The sequence below is a fragment of the Rhea pennata genome, chromosome 3, assembly GCF_028389875.1.
Source record: "Rhea pennata isolate bPtePen1 chromosome 3, bPtePen1.pri, whole genome shotgun sequence".
NCBI classification, from domain to species: Eukaryota; Metazoa; Chordata; class Aves; order Rheiformes; family Rheidae; genus Rhea; species Rhea pennata.
In genome coordinates, this window is record NC_084665.1 from 31,001,676 (window position 1) to 31,024,178 (window position 22,503).

General features: G+C 39.3%; 1 protein-coding gene across 1 annotated transcript in view; it reads left to right on the forward strand.

Annotated features, from left to right (window-relative positions):
• Window positions 1-556: 556 nt before the first annotated feature.
• The window catches only part of PRKCE (protein kinase C epsilon), a 295,199-nt gene continuing 273,252 nt past the window's right edge, over window positions 557-22,503 (forward strand). Inside the window, exon 1 of the mRNA XM_062571924.1 lies at window positions 557-1,657. Coding sequence (XP_062427908.1) covers window positions 1,310-1,657 — 348 coding nt within the window. The 5' untranslated portion in view covers window positions 557-1,309. The remainder of the gene's footprint in view (window positions 1,658-22,503) is intronic.

Sequence of the window (22,503 nt, forward strand, 5' to 3'; positions counted from 1 at the left end):
TGATAAAGCACTTTAATAAAACTGATAGGCTATTTAAAGCTCCGGAGGAAGGCGATCAAGGATGTTTTCTCCACACCGGTTGACCACTTTTATCCTGTGAGGAGGAGGAGGAGGAGGAGGAAGGGGGCGGGGGCAGAGAAACCGTAAAGCCCGACCCAGAAGCAAACAGCTCTCCCCACGCGCGTCCAGCGGAGGAGGGAGCGTGCGGGAGCCGCGGCCCCCGGCGCGGTTTTCTCGGCTCGCCCGCGGCCGCGGCGCTCCGACCGCGCTGCTCCGCCCGCAGGCAAAACTTCCCACACGCGCACGCACTGCTCGCACGGCCGGAGGCTCGCGCGCTCCCTGACACACGCACACACACGCACACGCACACACACACTGACGTCTTTTGCGCATTTCCTGCACCAGAGCGGGCGGCGGAGCGGCACGGGGAGGCGGGCTGGGCTGCGCGCGGCGCGGCGCGGCGCGGCGCAGGGAGGGACGGACGGACGGACGGACGGAGGCGGGAGGCGGGCGGGGGGCGGCCGGCGGGAGGGAGGCGGGAGGCGGCGGCTCTGCCCATCGCCAGGGCGGCGGCCGCCCAGCCGGAGCCCGCCGAGCCCCGCGCGGCCCGCTCCGCTGCCGTCGCCCCCCATGCGCTGGGGTGGCTGCGCTGGCTCCTCGGCCTCGGCGGCGGCGGCGGCGGCGGCGCAGCACGGGAGGCTCCTGGGTCCGGCGCGGATGGAAGGTCCCCGGGTGGATGTTTGCTGAGCGGAGGCTGGCCGTGCAGTAGGCAGGGCCGGCGGGTCGGCCGGTGTTTCTGATTTGTGTGTGTGTGTGCGTGTGCGTGTGCGCGGGCGTGTGTGTGTGTGTGTGTGTGTGTGTGCATTGTGCGGCACACGGAGCGGGCGAGCGTGTGCGGGAGCCTCGGATCGCGGCTCTGCCGCCGTTGCAAAGACTGATCCAGGATTATGGTGTAGGTGAAGGGAGAAGTCTTTTGCTCACCCCCAGGATTTGTTGTGCTCGGATTTTGATTGCATTCGGGGGTTTCTGCAAACACGGACGCCTCCCCCGCTCCTGCGGCCCCCCTGCCTTGTTTTCCGTTAGAAACACGGGCAAGAAAATAAATGTATTCACTGGGTGTCGCAAGAGCAAAGGCTAAATAATCAAAGGTAACAGCAGCAGCAGCAAGGCGAAGAGAGACCCGCACTGTATCCTGCTCCCCCACTCCCAGACCTGCCCTCCTATTTATTGGTGAGATCTGCCTCCCTCCCTCTCTGTGCGAGTGTGTGGTGTGAGTGTTTAATCCCAGGAAAAGTGCAGCCATCCAGCCATGGTGGTTTTCAATGGCTTGCTGAAAATCAAGATCTGCGAGGCGGTGAATCTGAAACCCACAGCGTGGTCTCTGAGGCATGCGGTGGGTCCCAGGCCACAGACCTTTTTGCTGGACCCTTACATAGCCCTCAATGTGGACGACTCCAGGATCGGGCAGACCTCGACCAAGCAAAAGACCAACAGTCCTGCTTGGAATGATGAATTTGTCACCGACGTTTGTAATGGCAGGAAGATTGAGATGGCTGTTTTCCACGATGCCCCCATCGGGTACGATGATTTTGTAGCTAACTGCACTATACAGTTTGAGGACTTGCTGCAGAATGGGAGCCGCCACTTCGAGGACTGGGTGAGTGTTTGCGCTGTCAATACATACATGTACATATGATTTCAGTGGCATTACTTTGGATGCAATGTCTATGTTGCAGAGCTAGGTTGCCAAGGGCATGTAATGGCTCTGAAGGCTTTTCATTATTTTCATGCTTTGCTATACTGAGATAGTCATGGTTACTGCATATCTAATGCATGTGATTTACAGCCAAGTAAAGAAAGAGAAATACATTGAGTCTAGGTCAGAGATGTATAATTACTGCTTCAGCTTCTGAAATTACATTTCCTAAATACAAGTCCAGTTATCTTACTGTTCTTGAAGAACTCCAGTCACATACATCCATACAGAACATCACTGCAAAACCCAGATCCAGCACCTGGACTGTGCGTTCTTCATTTCAACGTGAACGCTCTTGATCATGTTGCAGCCTAGCATGACAAGCCTTAAAAATACAGATCTAACCTCTGGTATGAGACACTTCAGAGTCTTTGTACTACTTGACAGCTCACTGCATCAATATTGATGCTCCCCTTGTCCCAGATAATCTAGACCTTTATACATAGACCTAATGCAATGTGTCTACAAATGCCTGAAATTAATTAAAGGATCCTGGTGGATTTTGGCCCCAACCAGACAAATTCTATTGCCTGTATGCACAACGTGTTTCACTGCTTCTTCTACTGCATCTTAAAGATACAGATGCTAATATGCTTCAGTGGGAGTACAAAAAAGCTGGAAAATCCTTGGTCTGACATGCTCAGGTACTATGATTTAACATCAGAAAAAAAGAAAAGAGAAATAAGAAAGAACCCAGTAAATGTGAACATTTCGCAGTTCTACAGTTAGTTAAAGTGATATATTCTTTACATAAGATAAAACAATAGGAGCCGTCTTCTGATTTTAAATGTACCCTGCTTGATCAGCCATCTGAAATGTGCATGCTCATCTTTTTATGTATTTATTTATTAAGGTCAAGGATCCTAGTCAGGTCAGTATTTCTTTGACAAATAGACGAAGAACCCCAGACCAAAGTAAAAATAGCAAGAGTTAACAGATCTGAGTTTCTTGCATTCTTTGGGGCTCCTTTACTTAATGCAGTGGTATAGAGAGTTGTCAAAATGATGGAAAGGCAGGAAAGATTTACTCTCCATTTATGCTGATTAAGAGCTGAATAACTTTTAATAGTAAAACTTTTATCCTTATAACTTTAAAATATATATCATTTCTCCTACATATGTTTCATTATGATAATTAGGATCTAGATTATTCTAATACTATATAAAATCACACATTATTAGGTTTGCATGGTAAAATTGGGTGATAGGCAGAGAAAAAATAGCAAAATCAGGAAAAGACAAATGCAGCAGTATTGCAGATGCCTTTTACCTGAATTGAATGATAATCAAGTCTTAGGCCTCCTGAAATCAGTGAGTGTTTCGTCATTGAGATCATTGGGGCAAGGATGTCTTAACAGATTTTTAGTGAAGGAATAATAGATTCATATGTTTTTTTTTGTTTGTAATACACGTTCTGAGTTTGTGGCCAAATCTGGAAGGACTTTGCAGGTTACAGAAGCCAAGTTTGAATTTTGGTGGGGTTGTTATGCTATGGTACATTCTGGCCCTTATTTTTAAAGTGAAATCAAAGATTCAGGCATTCTTCTTACATGTATAGTGGAATTTAACAGATTGAGGCCCAATGTAAACATGACCTGGAGGGATCTAAATAACTGAATTAAATAAATGCTGTATTTTTATTGCATCAAGATCCATTGCAGTCCCACGATCAGGGGGTGGGAGGAGACGAGGGAGTGACCACAGTTGTTTGTTGATGTGAGAGAGTTGAGGATTGTAAAAATTGGTTAGCCCAATGTGATATGGTTTCTGAAGCATCATTTATCTCATTTTCATGCTGTAAGTCCCTGTAGTTTGGATTGTGTTTGTATATATGAAGTATTGTGTATTTGACTCTCTATATTGCAGTTAGAAATTGGGGTGCCAAATATTTATAGGGTTCTCCTTTAGCATTTTCAAAATATTCCGATTTACTGAATGTGTTACAATAATTGTAATACTGAATGTGTTTATTGAATTGTTAATAGATAGAAACCTTCAGAGAACTGGCTCTTACAGTATTACACTGTTGTTTCATCTGATTTCATGAAATTAAAATAAAGCCTGTGGCTGTGCTATCTCTATAGAGTCTATAGTGAAATAAATACATTTACTGATTGCTTCATCAATGTCTGGAATCTGTATTAAAACCTAGAGAAAAGAAATTGTCTATGAAGTTTAGTAGTCAAATGGGTTTCACACCACAAGGTAAAAAATGCACATGGCCTAAACCATCATTAGACTAAAATCTGGTACATTGCAATCAGTTTCTTCTGTTTAAGAAGAGGACTAATTCCTTCATTTCACTCTGGGCATTAAAGACAGGTGTTTTTTTAGTACTCTTTCCCAACTTTATAGTAAGCAAATTAAAAGGAGCAATCACAGGAGACCATTCTTCCTCATTGTCTGAGATAGCAAATAAATGTAACCTAAGAAACACTCTTGGAGACTGTAAAATATTCTTCTGCTATTCTCAAGGTTTCTCTTTAAGAAGCCCTGAAAGTTTCAACTGGGTATCACATACTTGTTGAGTGTATTCAGTGTAATTGAATTGCTGCTCTTCTTTACCTTCAGAATGGTGCAACACTTCTTCCAGGGTTGAACTGTCATTAATTAATTAGATTTGACAAAATGCTCATATGTTGAGAACAGCTCTTGTCAATATGTTAATAGCTTTTATGCATTCAGTGTCATATACTACTGCAAATATTTTGGTGAGGAAATCTTCAGTATTTGCTTTATAGTATCTACACTAGGCTCAAGGTTATATTACTTATCCTGTAATATATTTCCAGATCATTGTCAGAAGTCCAAAATGCAAAAAATACAGACAAAGAAATAATGTTTTGGTTTTCTACCATAAAAGAAACTATTTCTCCCTTTAGCTAGCTCACCTACTTTGATTGGTTTTTTTGCCATTGTGCTAATCCTTGTATTTTTTCTAGTAGATGAGTTTTTTAGGAAAATACTGGGTATTTTTCTCATGTTAAGCCTGTGCTATATACTGATGCCATGGTTACAGTGGAAACACTAATGATAAACAAGTACAAAGCTTGAAATCATGATAACGACTATTGTATTAGGAAGAATAAGATAAATATGCAAAACCTTGGTTCCTGTTACTTACAGAGTATTCAACAGTTACAAAACTGATTTTTCATTATATATATACACACACACACACACACACACATATATATATTCAAATATATATAAATATTTCAAAGCTGTGGCCTAACACAATGGTTCAGATTTCACAAGATAGAAGCTTTTAAAGAAAATATATATAGTTAAAAAATCAATATGAAAATATTTCTAAAATTGTATAGTAACAATTAAAAAGATGGCTGCTTTTCCAGTGGTGCATCAATACAGACATAGAGCAGTAAAAAGTGTCAGTTTTGCAGATTTTTCTTAGTAATGACTACAGCGCAGTTTTAAAGACAGCTTTGGATTGATGACATTGCAGGCTTTTCTATAACTGAATAAAATGTTATAAAAAGTAGTGCAAAGAACATTCAAGAGGATACTGGTGAACTTGCATTCTGAAAAAGTATGAAATACAGAACAATAAGTAACCTGACAGTTCTGACTGAAAAAAAAAGAATCAGAAAATTTAACATGAAAGCTTTAGCTATATTTTTTTTCAGTTAGATGATTCACATAGTAACAAATATGTGCGTCTTTCTCTAGTTTTCCCACAGGCCGCATATTAAATGTTGCAGGTCAGTTAGTAACATAGCTACATTTTAATCAGTAGAATTTAACTCAGAAAAGAAAATTCCTTTAATACTTAGCCTTGTGGTTATACCTTTGTGAATTAGAATGACCTGTATTTATGTGTTTGGATGGGTGGTAGCATGGACTCTGAGTTCAAGTCCACTTCTCAGAGTTGACAATAAATGCAATCAGTGTAATTAGAGCTATGCCAAAGACTCCATCTAAGGGTCTTAGCCACTAGGCCTGACAAGAAGACCTATTGAGTTACCCTAAGAAATCCTTCTGCAGCCTGAGTAGCAGAACTTGCCAAATCAGTCAGAACATCATGACATTTAGCAAGAAAAGCCTATATTTCCACTGAAAATATTTTGTAACTGTGTTAAGGTTCATGAAACAAGGTTAATTTTTTTATTAGGGTTAAAATCCCTAACACTGTCAGGAAAGAATTAAAATATAAATTTCAGTGAGCTTTTCTTTGCTAGTCCTAAATATCTTCCATACTACTTTTCTTCTTTAGGGCTAATTCTTAAGATCTAAATTTAAAACAGTATAATTTTAAAAGCGTTCTTTCCTATTTCCATTTTTATCAGTGTGGAGATAGTCATGCAAATGTGCCATCATTGCATACAGCAAGTTTATTACAAATTAATGTAATATCTCAGTAGCAAGTTGATGAACAGTTGTGGGAAAGGAAATGTGGAAAATATACACTCTTTTATTGAGTTACGTATTTTTCATTCATGCTTACAGTGTGCTGTTGAAATATTTGTATCAGAAAGTGCATTGGGTCTTTAAGTTGTAGTCTATAAAGTTAGGCAATTAAGTGATGAAGGTCTGAATTTCTTGGTGCCGACCTCTCATAAGAGAGATGTTGACAAGGAAAAGATGTAGAAAGACTTAGAAATAACAGTAGTGAGTACGTCATGCATTAGAAAATCTGACACTTTAGCAGCAGGTCAGTATTGCTTTTTCTCTTTGAGGAACTGAGAAGTGGGTACAGTGATTTGCCTGAAGTCACCCAGAAGGCAATAGCAGGGGCATGATTAAAACTCTTCTGAGTCCTTGCCCAGTGAGCTGTCCATTTATTTGAGAACTGTGTCCTTCCAGCTCCTCTAATCGGAATTAAGTGGAAAGACCGCTTAGGTGCTTATCTGAGTTCTTTTTTTTTTCTTTTTTCCTTTTCTTTCTTTCTTTTTTTTTTACAGTAATCTTTTGCCCTTTCTGTTGCAGAAATGACAACTCATTTCAGGCAGCAGGTGATCTGTTATAGCTGGCGGACAGGGAGCGTAATTGTAATGATTTTAGTGCAGGTCACTCTGCATGTTAACCTCTGCTTGTTCCAGACACTGTTGAATGTTGGCAGTGGGGTAGCGGAGTGTGACTGGAGCATATTTACATTTTTATTTTCATCTACTGGCTGAACTTATCTGCACTGAAGGTGTTGAAAGGCCCAGGATTTTGCTTGTGAAACCTTTATGTCGCATCTAAACTGCAATTCATGAGCTGTGGAAAAGCACTGTCATCAGAAGAGTATTTATTAAAATGTCCTTTTTGATAGATTTCTGCATTACAAGACCATCGCTGAGCAAAGTCTGTCAGGTTTGGGGGGTGAGCATGAGAGAGTCAGCAGAGATCAACAGAGTTTCACAGGGACTCAGAATAATTGTGAGGATGGGAGGATTGTGAAGAGGACGTGGGAGATTTTGGAGAGGGCTTTTTATAGGTAGGGCTCTCCCTATCTTCTCCCCCAAACTGACTGCCTCCCGCGCCTCCTCCTTTCCCACTCTGCTGGGGACGTGGTACCGTCACCACGCAGCTCTCCCACCATCTCACATCAATCCCTTTGTGCAGCTGCATAATTCTACTCCTACTCCCTGCCAGAAATGATCTCTACTAACAGCTCCAGCTTACCTGCCGTGCTTCCCAGCCTGCCAGGAGGGAACAGAGGGGAAAAAAGCTGCACCTGCAGTTGCTGATGTGGGGACACGGAAAGGGCAAGGTGGGGAAAGGAAGAGAGGAATCATGGAGAAAAACCTGGAGGAGGATTATGAGTAGTTGCTGCTGCCCCACATACTCCAGCTGCTGTTTCGGCAGCAGTAGAAAACTACACAGGTAGGAGATAGGGTTGGGCTGGCACAGGCAAATTCGCTAGTTGATGGCCTTATATTGCCCACTGACCTGTTTTTTTTTTTTTTTTTTTTTTTTTTTTTTTGCCTGCTTTGCTCAGTGTGTAGCTTTCAAAGCCTCACTTCAGACATGAAAAAAATCTATTTGGGGCATGACAAATGTGTGGCAGAAGGTGTGTGTCACTGAACACTGAATACGTGTAGGTCAGGGTTTGATCCCACGAACTGATCAGGATTTCATCTTACTATTGCTAATACCAACGCTGATGCTACGTTCAACGTAGCAGAACCCTGAAGCAGTTCCACTGAGCCCCATAGATGTATCTGTAGAATAAAGTTACTGGTAACAGAGTCCAATTCATAGGTATTGTTTCTAAGGCGGACTTTAAGAAATGTCCAAAGCTGATGAAAACAATTCCTGTATGTTTCTCTGCAGCCAGTTTTTAGACAGTACGTATCCTTATTCCAGCTCAGGCAGTTGCATAGATACTGTGCAGAACTTCACTGTTCTCGCTGGGTTCACTGGGTTCACTGGATTTCATGTAAGCATGTGTTTAAATTCTTTCCTGAACTGGGGCCTGTGTTCCAAGGGAAAACTGACAATAAATAATGTTTAACAACATCCTTTACTTTCATTTTACTCTTTCTGATTTATTATGCTACTGCAAATCTTACACATGCAAGCAGAGTTTCTGCTTTCCTCAGCCATCAAAACTATGTCTCTGCCCTCCCCATTCAGAATTCTTTAAATACTGCTGAAATGAGAATTTAAGTTGGAATCGCAGGATTTGGCCTCTAAGTGTGATTAGTTTCCACTCCCTAACTAAACATCCATTTAAATAAACTTTTACTATATTTTCAAAATTTGAAGGGGGAGTGTGAATACAATTCATAAAAGTCAGAGGGGAGAGCCTTTCTGCCTGGAATTAGCTGACTGAATTCAGTACTGCCTTATCCAATACTTTCTTAATCCTCTTTCCCTCCCCAATTATTAGACTTAAAGACAGAAAAAGACATCTGTTCCTTCCAGTTGATGGTAAGAGAGGTTTTGGAAAGGACAAGGTATGCATGTAATGGGAAATCTGTGGTCAGAGAGGACTGAAAAGAGATTTTTCCTCCATCCACATGGAAAGGTAGGGCTGGAAAATCTGGATATGGAGTAAGATCAGAAATCCAAAGATAATTTGGAAAACTGCCAGTTTTGGGGGAAACAAACAAACCCTTTTGTCTCTTGCAAGGAGTGAGACTGAGTAAGATCTGAAGAACGGGGTGATTTCCCTTGCTCTTTTGAGACATGCAAACTGTAGCAATTATAGGGGGGTTTATCGTTTGGGGGCAAAGGAGCCATTAAAGGAGGCTGGCAAAATGTTTTAATCTTGTATCTGTAAGCAACTGCTTTCCTATTTGGCAAGCAGCCACTAGAAGATGTTAAAAGTATATTCAGCAATATTAATACGAAACTGCAAGTATAGAACTAATAAATAATTCTGGAGATTGGGTGACTTCTGTAATGACAGTTGTGTACTTTGTGCTCTATTTTAGGAAAGTGAAATGCAAAGAAATATTTAAGAACATCTACAGAATTATATCTACTCTGATCATTAGTCAGAGTTAGTGGCTTGAATTGCTGGTAGAGTTGATTTTTCAGTGTCCTCTCACTTAGGTTACTCTTATAGTTAAAATCTTAAATTATCACTGCTGTGATTTAAAAGGAGTGACAGAAGCCAAAACCTCACATACTTCAGAATAGTGCAGCTAAAAAAACTAGTGATATTGGCATGTTCCCATTAAATCTAATAGGAGTTTTAACACTCTTTTTATTGGAAATAGTATCACATAGGTACTAAATAATTCTGAGAGATTATGAAATTTTGTGGGCTTTTAATCATTGAAGAACAGAAATAAAGGAAGACCATTGTTTTTAGAATTAAAAAAAAAAAAAAAGGAAATTGATTCCATCAGAGGCTTATGGGCAGCCATTTCTGCCTTGTATCAGCTAAGTTGAACTGATTTAATTGTTACAGACAACAGAATCATTTTGGTTGTTTCTGGTGTCCTGCTGGGCAGTTTCAGCCCAGGAAGGAACAAAAAGGCATAAATAACGGCTAGATGTTACCAAATACTTTCATGCCTGCATTGTTTGAGCAGGGAGCCCCTACAGAATCTCAGTATCTTAAATGAAGAGTAAGCAAACTTAAAGAATATTTCAATATTAGTACTTTTCAGTACTTTGTAGTATAAATATGTATCAATCCTCTCTCTTATCATGGGAGATCAGAGTTCTTATGCTTTGTAGTACTCTTCATTGTTTTGTACACACTGTCCATTTTAATGTGATTCAAAAATACCTGGATTTTTCAAATGTTAACATTCATAAGTGTCTTTAGATAAACAGTGAAGTGGAGAAACAAAGACTGATGCATACTCTGCAAAGGTGATAAGGAAATAGGTTGGGTGGAATTGCATTACTTTCTTTCTCAGAATAAAAGCCAACAAGACAAGAGTATTGTATCCTTCCTAATTTTCTTTCATTATCTTCTTCATTGTCTTCATGCTGACAGTTGTTCATCTTTCTGGATCTGTTTTGGCTCCGTTACAGTCAAGAAATGATTGGGTGACCATTGCAGGATTGCATAAGATTTGTTGTTGGACACACGAGCCGACTACATGAATGAAATGTCCTGCTATAGATCTTTACAGAGACCTATTGCGAGTTCTCCCGCTGAGTCCAAATTTACTCATTGTGTAAGTCTTTACAGCATCTGCCAACTTCCCTTTATTTCAAGGTGTGATTGAGCCATGGTTTCTGAAAACAAATGAGTTTCAGAAAGTTTTGGAAAAAGAAAGGCTAAAGGTCACGCAGGCTGCAGAGAAATAGCTTTGTCCACTTCCTTCTCCTTCTCACATGCTTCCAGCTGGATTTATTGAGGAATCCTTTTTCTTTCTTTTTTTTTTTTCTCTTTTCCCTCTCATGTTCTTGCCTTTCCCTTCTTTATTATCTAGTATTATCTTGGCATCTCTTGATCTAAATGATCAAGATGATCTAAATGGCCCTCTTCTGTTCTTTTTAATTCACTGCTGTCACCTTGCCCTGGAATCCTGGCTGTCTTAACATTTTCTTTTATTTTCTTCTTATTATTACTTCCCATATTTATCCTTATTGCTATTGTTCCCCTTATGCCAGCTCCTTCTCTCTTTTGAGCACTCTGGTGGACTAGTGAGCTACTTGTGTCAAGAAGACATAGAAGTATCTTTAATACCAGAGGCTCTGTGAGTATTGCCCAGCAACTCTCATCCAGAGTGTGTCTCCCTTGTGCTTCTCAGCAAGCAGCAGGGAACTAACTGACAGTCTGGTGGGTGTCTGAGCAGTTACCTTCAATCAGAAAAAGTAATGGTCTGAATTTCCAGTTAGTTACACTGCAGAAATGGTTGAAGAAAGAAAAGTAATATGGTAGGTTTGAACTTCAAACAAAAGTCTCTGATTTTAGCAGAACCAGTGGGGTGTTGAATGGACATGATGATCTATCCTAAAAACTGGACTGTCCCAAACAATGGAAACAATATTGTAAAATTTTAGTTGATACTAACTCTTGGGATTTTCACCCAGTGAATCCTAATTAAAGAAAATACCCAGTACCATTTGCCGTTTTCATTTATACAAAGCAAAATTACAGTTTCTGTCTTCAAAAAATTTCAGTCCAAGCACAAGTCAGGAAGAGACAAATTGGAGAAACAAAAAGAAACAGTAAGAAATTATTGACAAGTATGGTAAGCTGTAGTGGTAGCTGAGCAGCAGCCTGTCAATTCAGCTAGGTGTCCCTAACTCAAAATCCCAAATGGAGTGGAAATTTTGCTGGAGGTATGTGACACTTTGGTTGATGTGGTGTTTCTTCTTGAGGATTTGGTAGGTTTAGAGGGATAACCTTTATGATCTATCACATGGTTCCCAAATTTCTAGGTGTTTCTGAATAGCCCATATATCCTTAAGAATGTTTGTGATCACCCATTTTTATGGAACTACAGGATTTTTTCTGTATAATCCCAAGATAGCTGGTATCAACTGTATTAATACATTTGAGCTTTTATCTTTATCAGTAGCTGGATTAGAACAGTCCCAATGTAATAATCAAATAAATACTAATACCACATACTATTAGGTTTAGCTCAGTTGGTTAGAGCATGGTGCTGCTAGTGCCAAGGTCGTGGGTTCAGTCCCCGTACGGACTACGCTGACGGTTGGACTAGATGGTCTCCAGAGGTCCCTTCCAACCTTACCATTCTATGATACTAATGTCATGGGTCTTTGAGATGAGCTTTGTTGAGTTTCATTCTGCACCTTTACTCATTGTCTAGCAAATTCTCTGAGCCATATGAAGAGGAAAGAAAGGTTTTATTAAGCTCTCACAATTATTTTGTAGAAATGCTAGTCATTGCGTCAGAAGCAAGCAACAGTACTTTTCACATAAAGAACAAAACCTCATTTTGTAGGTCTTTCTGATAAGCATTGTGCAATACTTTATGTATAGACTGTAAAGTCTGTTGCTTTAAAAAGAATATTGGTTTAGCGGTCACATTTAGGAGGTGGCTCTGCTTTTGCATTTTTTAAGGCCACGTAAAAGGTTTTAAAATACAAATTTAGCTATTACAAATATTACAAATTGGTTTTAAACAATTCCCTGCTGCATTAGCAGCCCAGACAGGGTGACCTATTGGATCTCTTAGGATCTCTTTATGTGCTCATTCTCTCCTAGTTCACGCTCATTCTGTTGTTTGTTTTGTCCATCTGTTGCAACCGCCTCAGGTAGAGGCTATCTTATTACCTTCTTTTATATATCAATTATTAGGACAATAGGGTCCTGATCCTTCTTTAAAAGGCATTCACTTTATAACAGTGGTACGGTGTGGAAGAATAGATTGGTGCAGTTGGCCTCTGTTTGTCCTGGCTCTGTGCAGTGCAAAAAGCAAACACTTTCCATTTACAAAGTTAGGGGTTTTGTTGGTAAGAACATGTGTGAGTAAGCGAAAGCCCAATATGCCTATAAAACAAACACAAAAGAAATTTATTTCTGTGATGTGCAGCTTACAGCAGTGACTGGGGCAGACAGGGCCTAATTTGCCTTGTGCATCAATTGTGCACCAAATGGGTGGAGAAATAATTAGAGAAATTAGTAGTTACATCACCATCACCTGAATTCCTTGTATATTTAATATTATACTTCAAAATTTTTCTCAGAATTGAGGCCTATTGTAAATTTTTGAAATATGTGGAAGTCATTGAAGAGTTTATGCTTTACATCGGTGATTATTTCAGGATAGTATCTGCAATAAGCTTACTGTCTGAAGAGCTTGTGAATCTGTGCATGCATTTTTCAGAAAGATCAGTCTCTTCCGTGAGATTTCTGTTCCATTTGATACATGCATTTTTATTTTCTTGCAATTGGTATTATTTATAGAGTTTTTAAAGTAAAAAAAAAAAAAAGATACCATTTTTCAGATCATTACCTCATTAATTAAACAGTAGCATATTATTGTATATTTGAACAAAGTACAATTAAACTGAACTCCAGCCTTGTTTGAATGTACTCTTAACATCAAAATGACAGGCTTTAACATGTTCCAACAATTATATTACATTTAAAAGGTGTGCACTCTCCAGCCAAGCGCAGTCTTTCCGTATCAGTGTGACTATCCTGCTGTAAAGCTTTCAAGATCCTTAGCGCAGTCCAAAGTTTAGATCAAAGACAATTTTCAAAATCAGATTTGAAATCAGATTTGAAGTATGAGAATGTAATTTTGCCTTTTATGCTGTTACTGGAAGACTGAGGTAAAAAAAGCATCTAACTGAAATTAAAGACAGGGTAGACTGAGAACTAGGTGCAACTCTAGTGAAGCCTCTTTTCCCTCCAGCACTCTCCCATCGTTCTATAGGGGCTTCTTCTCTATGGGACCTGGGGTGAGTGTGGCTGTGAGCAGTAACACAAATTACGTGTTTTGTGTTGTTTTGTGGAACTGATGGAAAGCTTGCAGCTCTTCCAGCATCTGTGAATCAGTCCTGCACCCTCTTTGCAGATTAGCAAGTAAATTTTGATTTTGCTTGTCAGTACCAGTGTGCCTGTCTGCAGAACCTGTGTATTTGAACTTTATGCACAATTAATCAACTTTATGATGCAAATAAAGAGAAGTCTCAGAGACATTTTATGCGCCTTTGAAAATTTACTTGATACTAGTGGTATCCCAGGTAGGATAAGACTGAAGTGCTGAAACCTTCTTAGAGCATGGGATGTATATATTCTGACAGAATGACGATTTTGAATGTAGGAACTACTTTATCTTTGATAACTCTCACTGTGCATTAAGTAGTGCAGGTAGTGCAAAAACAGAAAATTCATATTTTTTCCTGGAGAATCTTATGCTGTAAAATCAGGGAATGCATTCTCTCACTTTTGAATAATAATATCACAAAGTGTAAAAAATCTTTACAGGTTTTGTACCTATATATCAAGACAGAAGTGAAGTGCAAAAGCCAATCTCATAGAAAATGCATAGCAGCATACAAACCTATGCTTTGCAGAACAGAAACATGCAACAGAAATAACTGGTGTCATTTCAGGTAAAATAAAATTATTATTTCAGTTTAAAGTTACTGCAACTTTAAAAATACATTTCATGGCTCTTGAGGAAGGAGTAATGGTGTGACTAGTTAAGGAGAGGTGTTCTTATTCGCATTAGTCAGCAGAGAAAGAGGCTGAGACTTAACTTCTGTGCTCTACCGAGGAACATGTAAATAAGATGGACACTTTTGATAACGTTCAGTTAGCAAAGTGAAGTAGCTTTGTAATAGGCCACGTAAGACAAATTAGGAAGATCAGATTTTTAACAGACGTTATTTCAAAAAAATGTTTCATAACATCACGGCAGGTCACAACATAAAAATGGCTGTCGTGAGTAGTGTTTGGTTTTCTTAGTGTTCGTGGTAACAGGTGAGGCTGGTGTATTCATTTTCAGAAACATAGTTCCTGAACTTGATTACTTTATGGTCTGAAGTTCTAGTGAGCAATGAGATAATGTGTAATAACTTCATCATAATTTTGCTTTCTGCAAACTGGTCAGACAAGTTTTTACATACTTAGTTGTCCTGTGTCTATTTGTGATATAACATGTTATCTCTTCTCTCTTTAATTTTTGCCTCTATTTCCATTCACATCATTCCATCAAAAAATGAAGATGTCAGTAGTATGGTAAATGGTATGGTCAGTAAATGGTGGGATGGACACCTACTCGTAATCTGAGTAGAAATCTGTTTACAAAATAAATAGTCCAGCTGTTTATATTAATGGTGCTAGAAGACGCCTTTGTCTGCTTTAGATTTACACATATTGGTATATAGCCCTTATCTGTCTTAGGTAGTAATTAAATTAAATAGCAAAATACCCAAGTCTGGAAAATCTTAAGCACAGTCATCTTCATAGCATTCCTAAGAGGAAATATAGTGGATGGAGAACATAATTTTCGTACATGTCACACAGAAGTAGAGCAAAAGCATTATGCCTTTCATCTCAGAGCTTTGCAGTAGGGGTACCTCATTTTTACAGAGAGGAAGCTAGGGCTGGGAAGTGGAGTGAATTGACCAATGTTCTGCAGAAGATCAGGGAGTAAGGTAAGAGCAGAACCCAGATGTAAGGCTTCTGGATGGCACCAGTTAAACATCTTTCTGCTTTGCAGTTTCTTCTTCAGCTGTCCATCACTCATCTTTCTCTGCTTTCCCGAAATAAGGATTCTTACCATCACGTTTCCATTTCCTTCTTGCAGCATGGCTTTTGCAGGCTATTGTGTTTGATGTTCTTCTTCTGCAACCACTTCATTTTGAGGATGCTCTCCTTTCATTTGATGAACACACACAGAAATTCAGGGCCTCAGTCTTGCTGCCTTTTTGAATCTGGAGCTTTCTCTGTGGAGGTGCAGAGCTACAGGACCTGTCTTTCAGAATGTCATAGTATGATAAGTAGTTTGAAGCTATGCTGCCTTTCTAATTGAATAGTTGGGGGCAACACTAGATTTACTGTTACAATAAAAAGAAGTTACCATGTAGAGGTGTCCTGCATGCATGCATTTTGAACAGCTCTGGTATTGAGCCTATCTGTATATGAATGTACATAGGCTCTCAAAAGAGCTGAAGAATTGGATGTACAAATCCCTTTGAAATGTAGAACTAATTGTTTTAAGCGCCTTTGAAATTTGTCATCCTAACTCATAATTTTGTATATCACTGACAATTCCATAACTGAAGTTAATATGGTAGAAGACAGCAGTAGATAAAATATAAAGCTGCAATATTTGTTGTTTGATCATTCATACATGTAACTGAAAAGAAAGTGGGCTCCTATTTGGGTCACTCATTTGAAAAAAATAGAACATTTGATTTTCCATTTTTAGGGCTCTGTCTTGGCTACTAGCAGTAGATGTGATAGATTTTTATAGAAAGGCTTAGGATCATACAGCTGGAGTTGTGTGAAGGAGGAGTAAATGCAGCTGGTGTGTGCTGTGGAACAGCTGTGCAATGCAGCAGAACCCGATAGTCCAACACCTGAGCATGTTTATAAAACAGATACAGTGAGATTATATTGGTGTTGCCTGCCTGGCAAACTATTAGCCTGTGGTTTACACAAGCCTGTCCCTGGTTTGTAAAAAGCCACAGAGTCAGCATACCGGATATGCTAACATGTCTTGGGGTTAACATGTTGCACTTTGGGATTGATCCTTAGCTGGATAAATTGGTGCAGATTATAGCAACTGAGATTGTTAGAACTTTGAGGAAGAGAGATTCTGTATAAAGTAAAAGGAGGTGTCAGTTTAGTCACTCATAGTTGTTTTGGAAATTATTATTTATTGTATTTGCAGCTCAAATAAAAAGAGGGGAGAATACAACATAACCTTCTGTAATTCTTCTGCAGTGAAGAAGTGGCATTCTCTTGAGTCTGTTAATCTCATGTGTATATTATTCATCTTCCTTATCAGTATAAATTTAACAGTTGGACTTGTAAGTCTAATAAACCTTTTTACTTACAGTCCTTTCATCCAAAAGGCATCAAGCACATGCTACAGAAAAGATGTCAAATGTTGATTATTGAAGCCCATCATACTAAAATTAGTCAGTGACTAGAATATCAGTTTTGTGGTGTAATGGGAAGTTCAAGGTATTGGAATACAAAAGTGCTGAACTTAAGGCATCAGTTACTTGGAATTTTCATCTGTCCATGAGAATTATCTTTAAACTCTGAGTTTCTGCATTTCTGTATGGCCATCCAAAATTTAAGAATGACTTTGAAATACAAAGGACAAAGGTCTAGAGTGAGAAGCCAGCATTCTTGGATCATAGTCTTGTTTTTCATTTGATTAATTTCAAATATATGTGGTTCATGAAATTTAATAAGAATAGCAGCTTCAGGGAATCCTATTTTAACAACCTGATTTCTTACTATGAACATCTTTGTAACATCTTTGACTGCAGTGGACTTACTACTTTCTTGCACTATCATTATGCAAATATGAGAAGGCACAGTGCCCAAATGCAACCAATTCTTTCCAAATTCTCCAAGTGCCACAGATTTACTTCCCTGCAACAGTAACACTAATTAAGTTTTAGCTTTGCTAACACAAAATGGTTTCCAGATGAATATAGATCAGTTTATTAATAATGTTGGTAGTGTGAGACCATGTCCATAATCATCCTCACTTCTTATGTGTCCTCACTTCTTAAAATATGAATCTAGTACGTTAGATGTTTATCTCAAGGTTGACATATTTCAACAGCTAAAATGAGTGTGTGGGAGGGATACCCAGCAGTTCTGAAAGTAACTTTGCTCACAACCTAGGGTCCCAATAAAAGCAATAGCCAAGGACCCAGAGTAGCTCTTTTATGCCTCAGAACTCATTTCTTCTGCCCAGATCTCACATTATAGAGCTTGCATCTTCAAACTAACATCTCAAAGCTGCTCTCTTCCAAGTCTGCTATGCTAGGGCTGATACTGCTTTTCCAGTGCCATTTTCCCTCTTGCATTCTACTCATCTAATGACAATTACTGTCACTGTTTAACTGGTTGCTGTTGAAGTCTCATCCTTTGAGAAGTACCTAGATTCTGCTCCTGGCAGAGTTCAACGATCATTATGACAGGCTGCATTTAGAAAAACTCCTGGGAGGGACACTGTGTCAGAGAAAGAGGATATAGCCAAGAAAAACAAGGCATGTGATAGACTGATTAAAAAAAAAAAAAAGAAGAAGAAGAAGAAAAAAAAATTGATTTTGGCTAAGAATATGAGGGTGAGGCCTCAGTACATGAAGGCAAGAGGAAATGAAATGATTTATCTTCATTTATTTGGGATAAGTGTGGGCAACTCATTCTTGATTTTCTTTCCTTTCTTGATTCTAGAAAAGTAGATGCCATTCTAGAGCACATTTGTTCTTTTTTCCCAGGAGAAAGAAAGATTCGTAGCAGCTTTAATTACAGTTACCATTTTTAATCATTATAAAGCTTAATTTGAAGACCTACTTTGTTGCATTGTGTTCCCCAGTGGCCTGAGCCAAATATGTGTGTCATAATGGATAAAATGCATTAAAGCTGTGAGAGGTTGGACTAGATGATCTCCAGAGATCCCATCCAACCTTACTGATTCTATGATTCTATGATATGTGTCATAGGAAGAGGTTATATTGACTGGAAGGAGATGTGTTGGACAGTCTCCCTTTTAGGTTGTCTGAATGATAACTGTGCAAAATCAGATAGTGAAGGAAAATACATTATTCAGGAAGAACAAAAGCAAATTATGTCAGGTATTTGAAGACCAGGGCGATTCAGCTGAGTTATTACTAGCTTTTAGTAGCATGCCTGAAAAAAATAATGTTCTTTGCTTTGGCTGGGTGGCCCTCAGAAGGGGGAGAGATTCTTTCCTGCCTTTTGAAATCATCAAAGAATATGAGACTAATCATTTCCAAAGTTATCTCTATGTCGGAAGGCCTTGCTGTTCAGGATAAGCTAGGGTAAACAAAAGACAAATAGGAAGTGACTTTTAAAAAGTATGGATCTGAACCTGCGAGGTGCTGAGTGTCTCCAGTGAAATGCTGAGCTTGCTTGGTTTCCAGTAAGTTTATGGCTGTCAGTTCCTGAGAGGATCAGGCCCTAAGATTAGATCTACTCTGTGAAGTAAAATCAACTTATCGCTGTCAGCTTTTTTTTTTTTTTTAACTGACATTACTGCTTGCAGTGCACATCATCGGTGCTGTATGTATGCAGGCGTATACTTGAATAAACTTGAAGTAAAGATAAAAGCTGATCTACAGGGGCTCAATCACTTTCACATTTTAGATTTTTGTCTTTTGCACTAATAAGAACTCTCATATAAAAAAAGAGACATCAGAGGGTCAAGCAAAATACCAGATGCTTCTTGGCTAAAGAAGAAATTCTTTAGTTTTGCTCTCTTGTTTAGGAGTGTTTCTACTAGGTTTTCTCTTGCCTAGTCTAAAATAATACCAGATTTGTGTAGTACTTTTTATCAGTAGATTTCAAAGTGCATAGCACTTTGATGAATGTATTCAATATGCAGTCAGGTCCTTTGGGTAAGGGAGAATGTAGCTGCATAGTGCTTCACTTTCAAATGGATTGCAAAGTCCTTCACATTTAGCTTTGTTGACTTCAGTGGAACTTTTCGTGGTGTATGGGTATCCCAAGAGGCTCACAGTGAGGTTCAGAACTTGCAAAGAATATTTGCATTATATTCCTCCTCTCCCTCTAATACGTACTTTACTGGCCTTACAAGATTAATTTGCTACCAGTATTTAGAGTTCAGCCATTGTTGGCATGATTTGAACTAAAGGTGAGTATAATAAGACTGTGCTACTAGTCATGCTGAAGGGAAAAACTGTGTATTTCTTCTGAGCAGTACATAGAAGTTACATGAGAAAATCGATATGCTGTAAGCATGACCTGAGAAATGTACATACAGTACTCAAACTGTCTCAGTCCTTTCATAATTTACTGTTAAAGCATAATTACTGCTATGATTAGGAAGTGGTTAAAATTTTTGCATCTGGTTATTGCAGCACATAAAACTCTATCTGAATTGGTACTGCAGTACTTCTTGGCATGACAGAAACAAGACTTGGTTCTTCCTCCTTTTTTCTGGATGAAGTATTAAATCTATGCTAATATTGTGTAGAAAAGTTGGGCCATCTTGAGGAGACCTGAGGGAATCTGGATTACATGATACCTTTACCAGTGTTTGTGTGTTGCATTGTGTATTCATCAACTCTTCCAATATACGGATTATAAACAGATTGAAGGCAAAAGAAAGTAAAAAGTAGGTAGGTGTTTGAAAGGAACAGTGTTTACTTCTTCAAAACCTCCTACTTCAGGCTTCTCTGCTCAGTTTCCTCTAACAGGTTCTTCTACCTCTGTTTCCTCATTCCTCCTGAGGAAGTCAAGCTGACCATGCTCATTTAATCCTCAGGCCTCAGACCCTTCCTTGTGCCTACAGAAAGAGAAGACTACCTCCATGCCCATGGACCAGCAGCACCCAGAAAGTATAGATCCTGTTCTCTAATCATTTGGGGAGCCAAATTGTAGTAAGCAAGAAAGGCGACCACTCCTTTGAGGTGGGAAGAAGTCTCCTTTCAAGCCTGGGGAGCCTTTGTTTCCCATCCTGCAATGATGAAAATTGGCCAGAATGGTTCCTAAAACAGCAGAAAATAAGGTAAAGGACAAGCCTGGCAAATATGGCGCATTCCTTAGTATATGGTAATCTTGAGTGGATAATATTGTGTAATCACATGTGGAGAACTCCATGTTTAGGGGGAAAGATTAGCTTAATTTTGAAAACCATGGTAGTAAATAGGGCAGCTGTTCTGGTAGTTTCATTTCTAGCCTCCTTTCATGTTGGGGAATAGCCTTTCCATTTCATATTTTTGATTCCAATCATTTTGTAAAGAACTTCCTGAAAAATACTGATGACTTCCTATGAACCATTTTCAACTGTCCTTTGAAATGCCGAATTGTTAGCATGAATATCATAGATGTGCTTCAGACAGTGCCTGCTCTGAGAAAAGAACTGGAGAAAATCATACTCTTCACCCTACAGATATGGTCAAAATTAGTTGAATACTAGCAATTAATTTTGAAATGAAAGATATGGCTACATCTCTTACAGTCAGGGCTGCACTAATCAAGAGTTGGGAAGAGCTGTTCACAGTTTGTTTACCAATACAATGAATAAGTAACCCTGTGATATTTTTGGCTTGCAAACTGCTTCAAAAAAGGAGTCCAGAAGCCCTATAGAGCTTTAAAAATGCCTTGTGCTGATTCAGAATTCCAGGGCTATATTCTCCCGTTGTTTCCTTGAGGATCAAGGAACAAAAAAGCCACCTTTATCCTCTTTTTCCTTAGTATCTGTAGAATAAAGAATAGGTGGAGAGGACACTCTTCGTCACTCTTATTCCTCTTTTGGACCCATGAAGGTTGTTAGTAAATACCGATGCCACTTTTAGTGTGAGTTGGTTCACTCTAGGCCTTTTGAAAACCCCTTCCTGCAAGAGAACGGAGCTGAAGGCCTCAAGGGAAGGTCTGACATGGGAGAAAATCTCCTATGAAAGTGTAGCAGGTAACAAGGAGCACAGGGCTTATCATGGGTGGACGACTGTTTGGAAAGTTTTTGAAATCAGTGTGGTTATGTGGAGATCTCACTATGAAGAGCACGTCTCTTATATGAAGAAGGTGAAGCTGATCCGTCCCTCTTCCCTTCACCCCAGTTTTCTATTGGGCAGTGTAAATCAAAGCTGGCAGGCTGTCTTGTCCCTATGTAGAAATGCCTGGGCGGGGAGAGGAGGGAAGAAAACTGGAATGGTAATAGCAACCTTAAAATAATAAATAGCGTCTGAAATACTGCAGTATTACTCTGGAGAAATGCATGTCCCTGATAAATAAGCCTTGATATTCTCTTTATAATGCTTATGGGAAACTTGTCATAACAGGCCATATTCTGTGGTTTTAATGCATTGATCTGTCTCTATGCAATTCTGTAACCTGGCTAAAGCAATTTGCTTACAGGATGTATTGCAAGGTTATTGGATTGTACCTAAATTACTGCATACTGTATGATTTATGCAGTGCGTTTATATATGGCACTCACCGCTCCTTATACCTTTGACACTAAGGATTGGTGCTTTAACTAGGAAATTATGTAGACTATTCTGATGCCTACAGTCCCATTAGATATCTCATCCTCAGATGGCCATGCATCAGAATATGGGCCAAGCATAGATTGAGGGGAATTAGGAAAATGTCCTTGCTGATCTAGTTATTCAGTAAATCGTCCACTAGGAGGTTTCTTGCACCTTTGCTTGATGTGCCTTATGGGGGCTTACTGGGAGGTTGCTGCACTCTGCAGAGCTCTGACAAAGCATGGCAGTTCCTGTTTTCCATTTCAGGCTGTCAGAGGTAGTGGTTGTAAGTACTGTATCAATAGAAAACTGTTTTTTTCCTAGCTGGTGTGTTTGATCATTGTCTACTTTGATTAACCAGTTCTGGGGCTTAAAGTGAGATGTATTGTTTTTTCCATTCTTTGTAGTGTTTTTTGGCAAGGGGTGGAGAAAATGTAGTCATTGCTCCCTTTTCTGTCTGAATTCATTTTGTTTTACGCTCTTTGTGGTGGAGTACAAAATGAAATGGTTTGCAAACAAACTAAATATTAAAACATAACTAAAAGGTACTCTATATTCCTTCCTCATAGAGCTTGTGTGCAAATAAATAGGAACAGATCATGTTGGGAAAATATTTCTTTCCCTCACTCCTGAAAATAAAGCAATTCTTCCATTATTGATTTTTTTTTTTTTTTTTTTGCGAAGTAAAACACAAGCAGT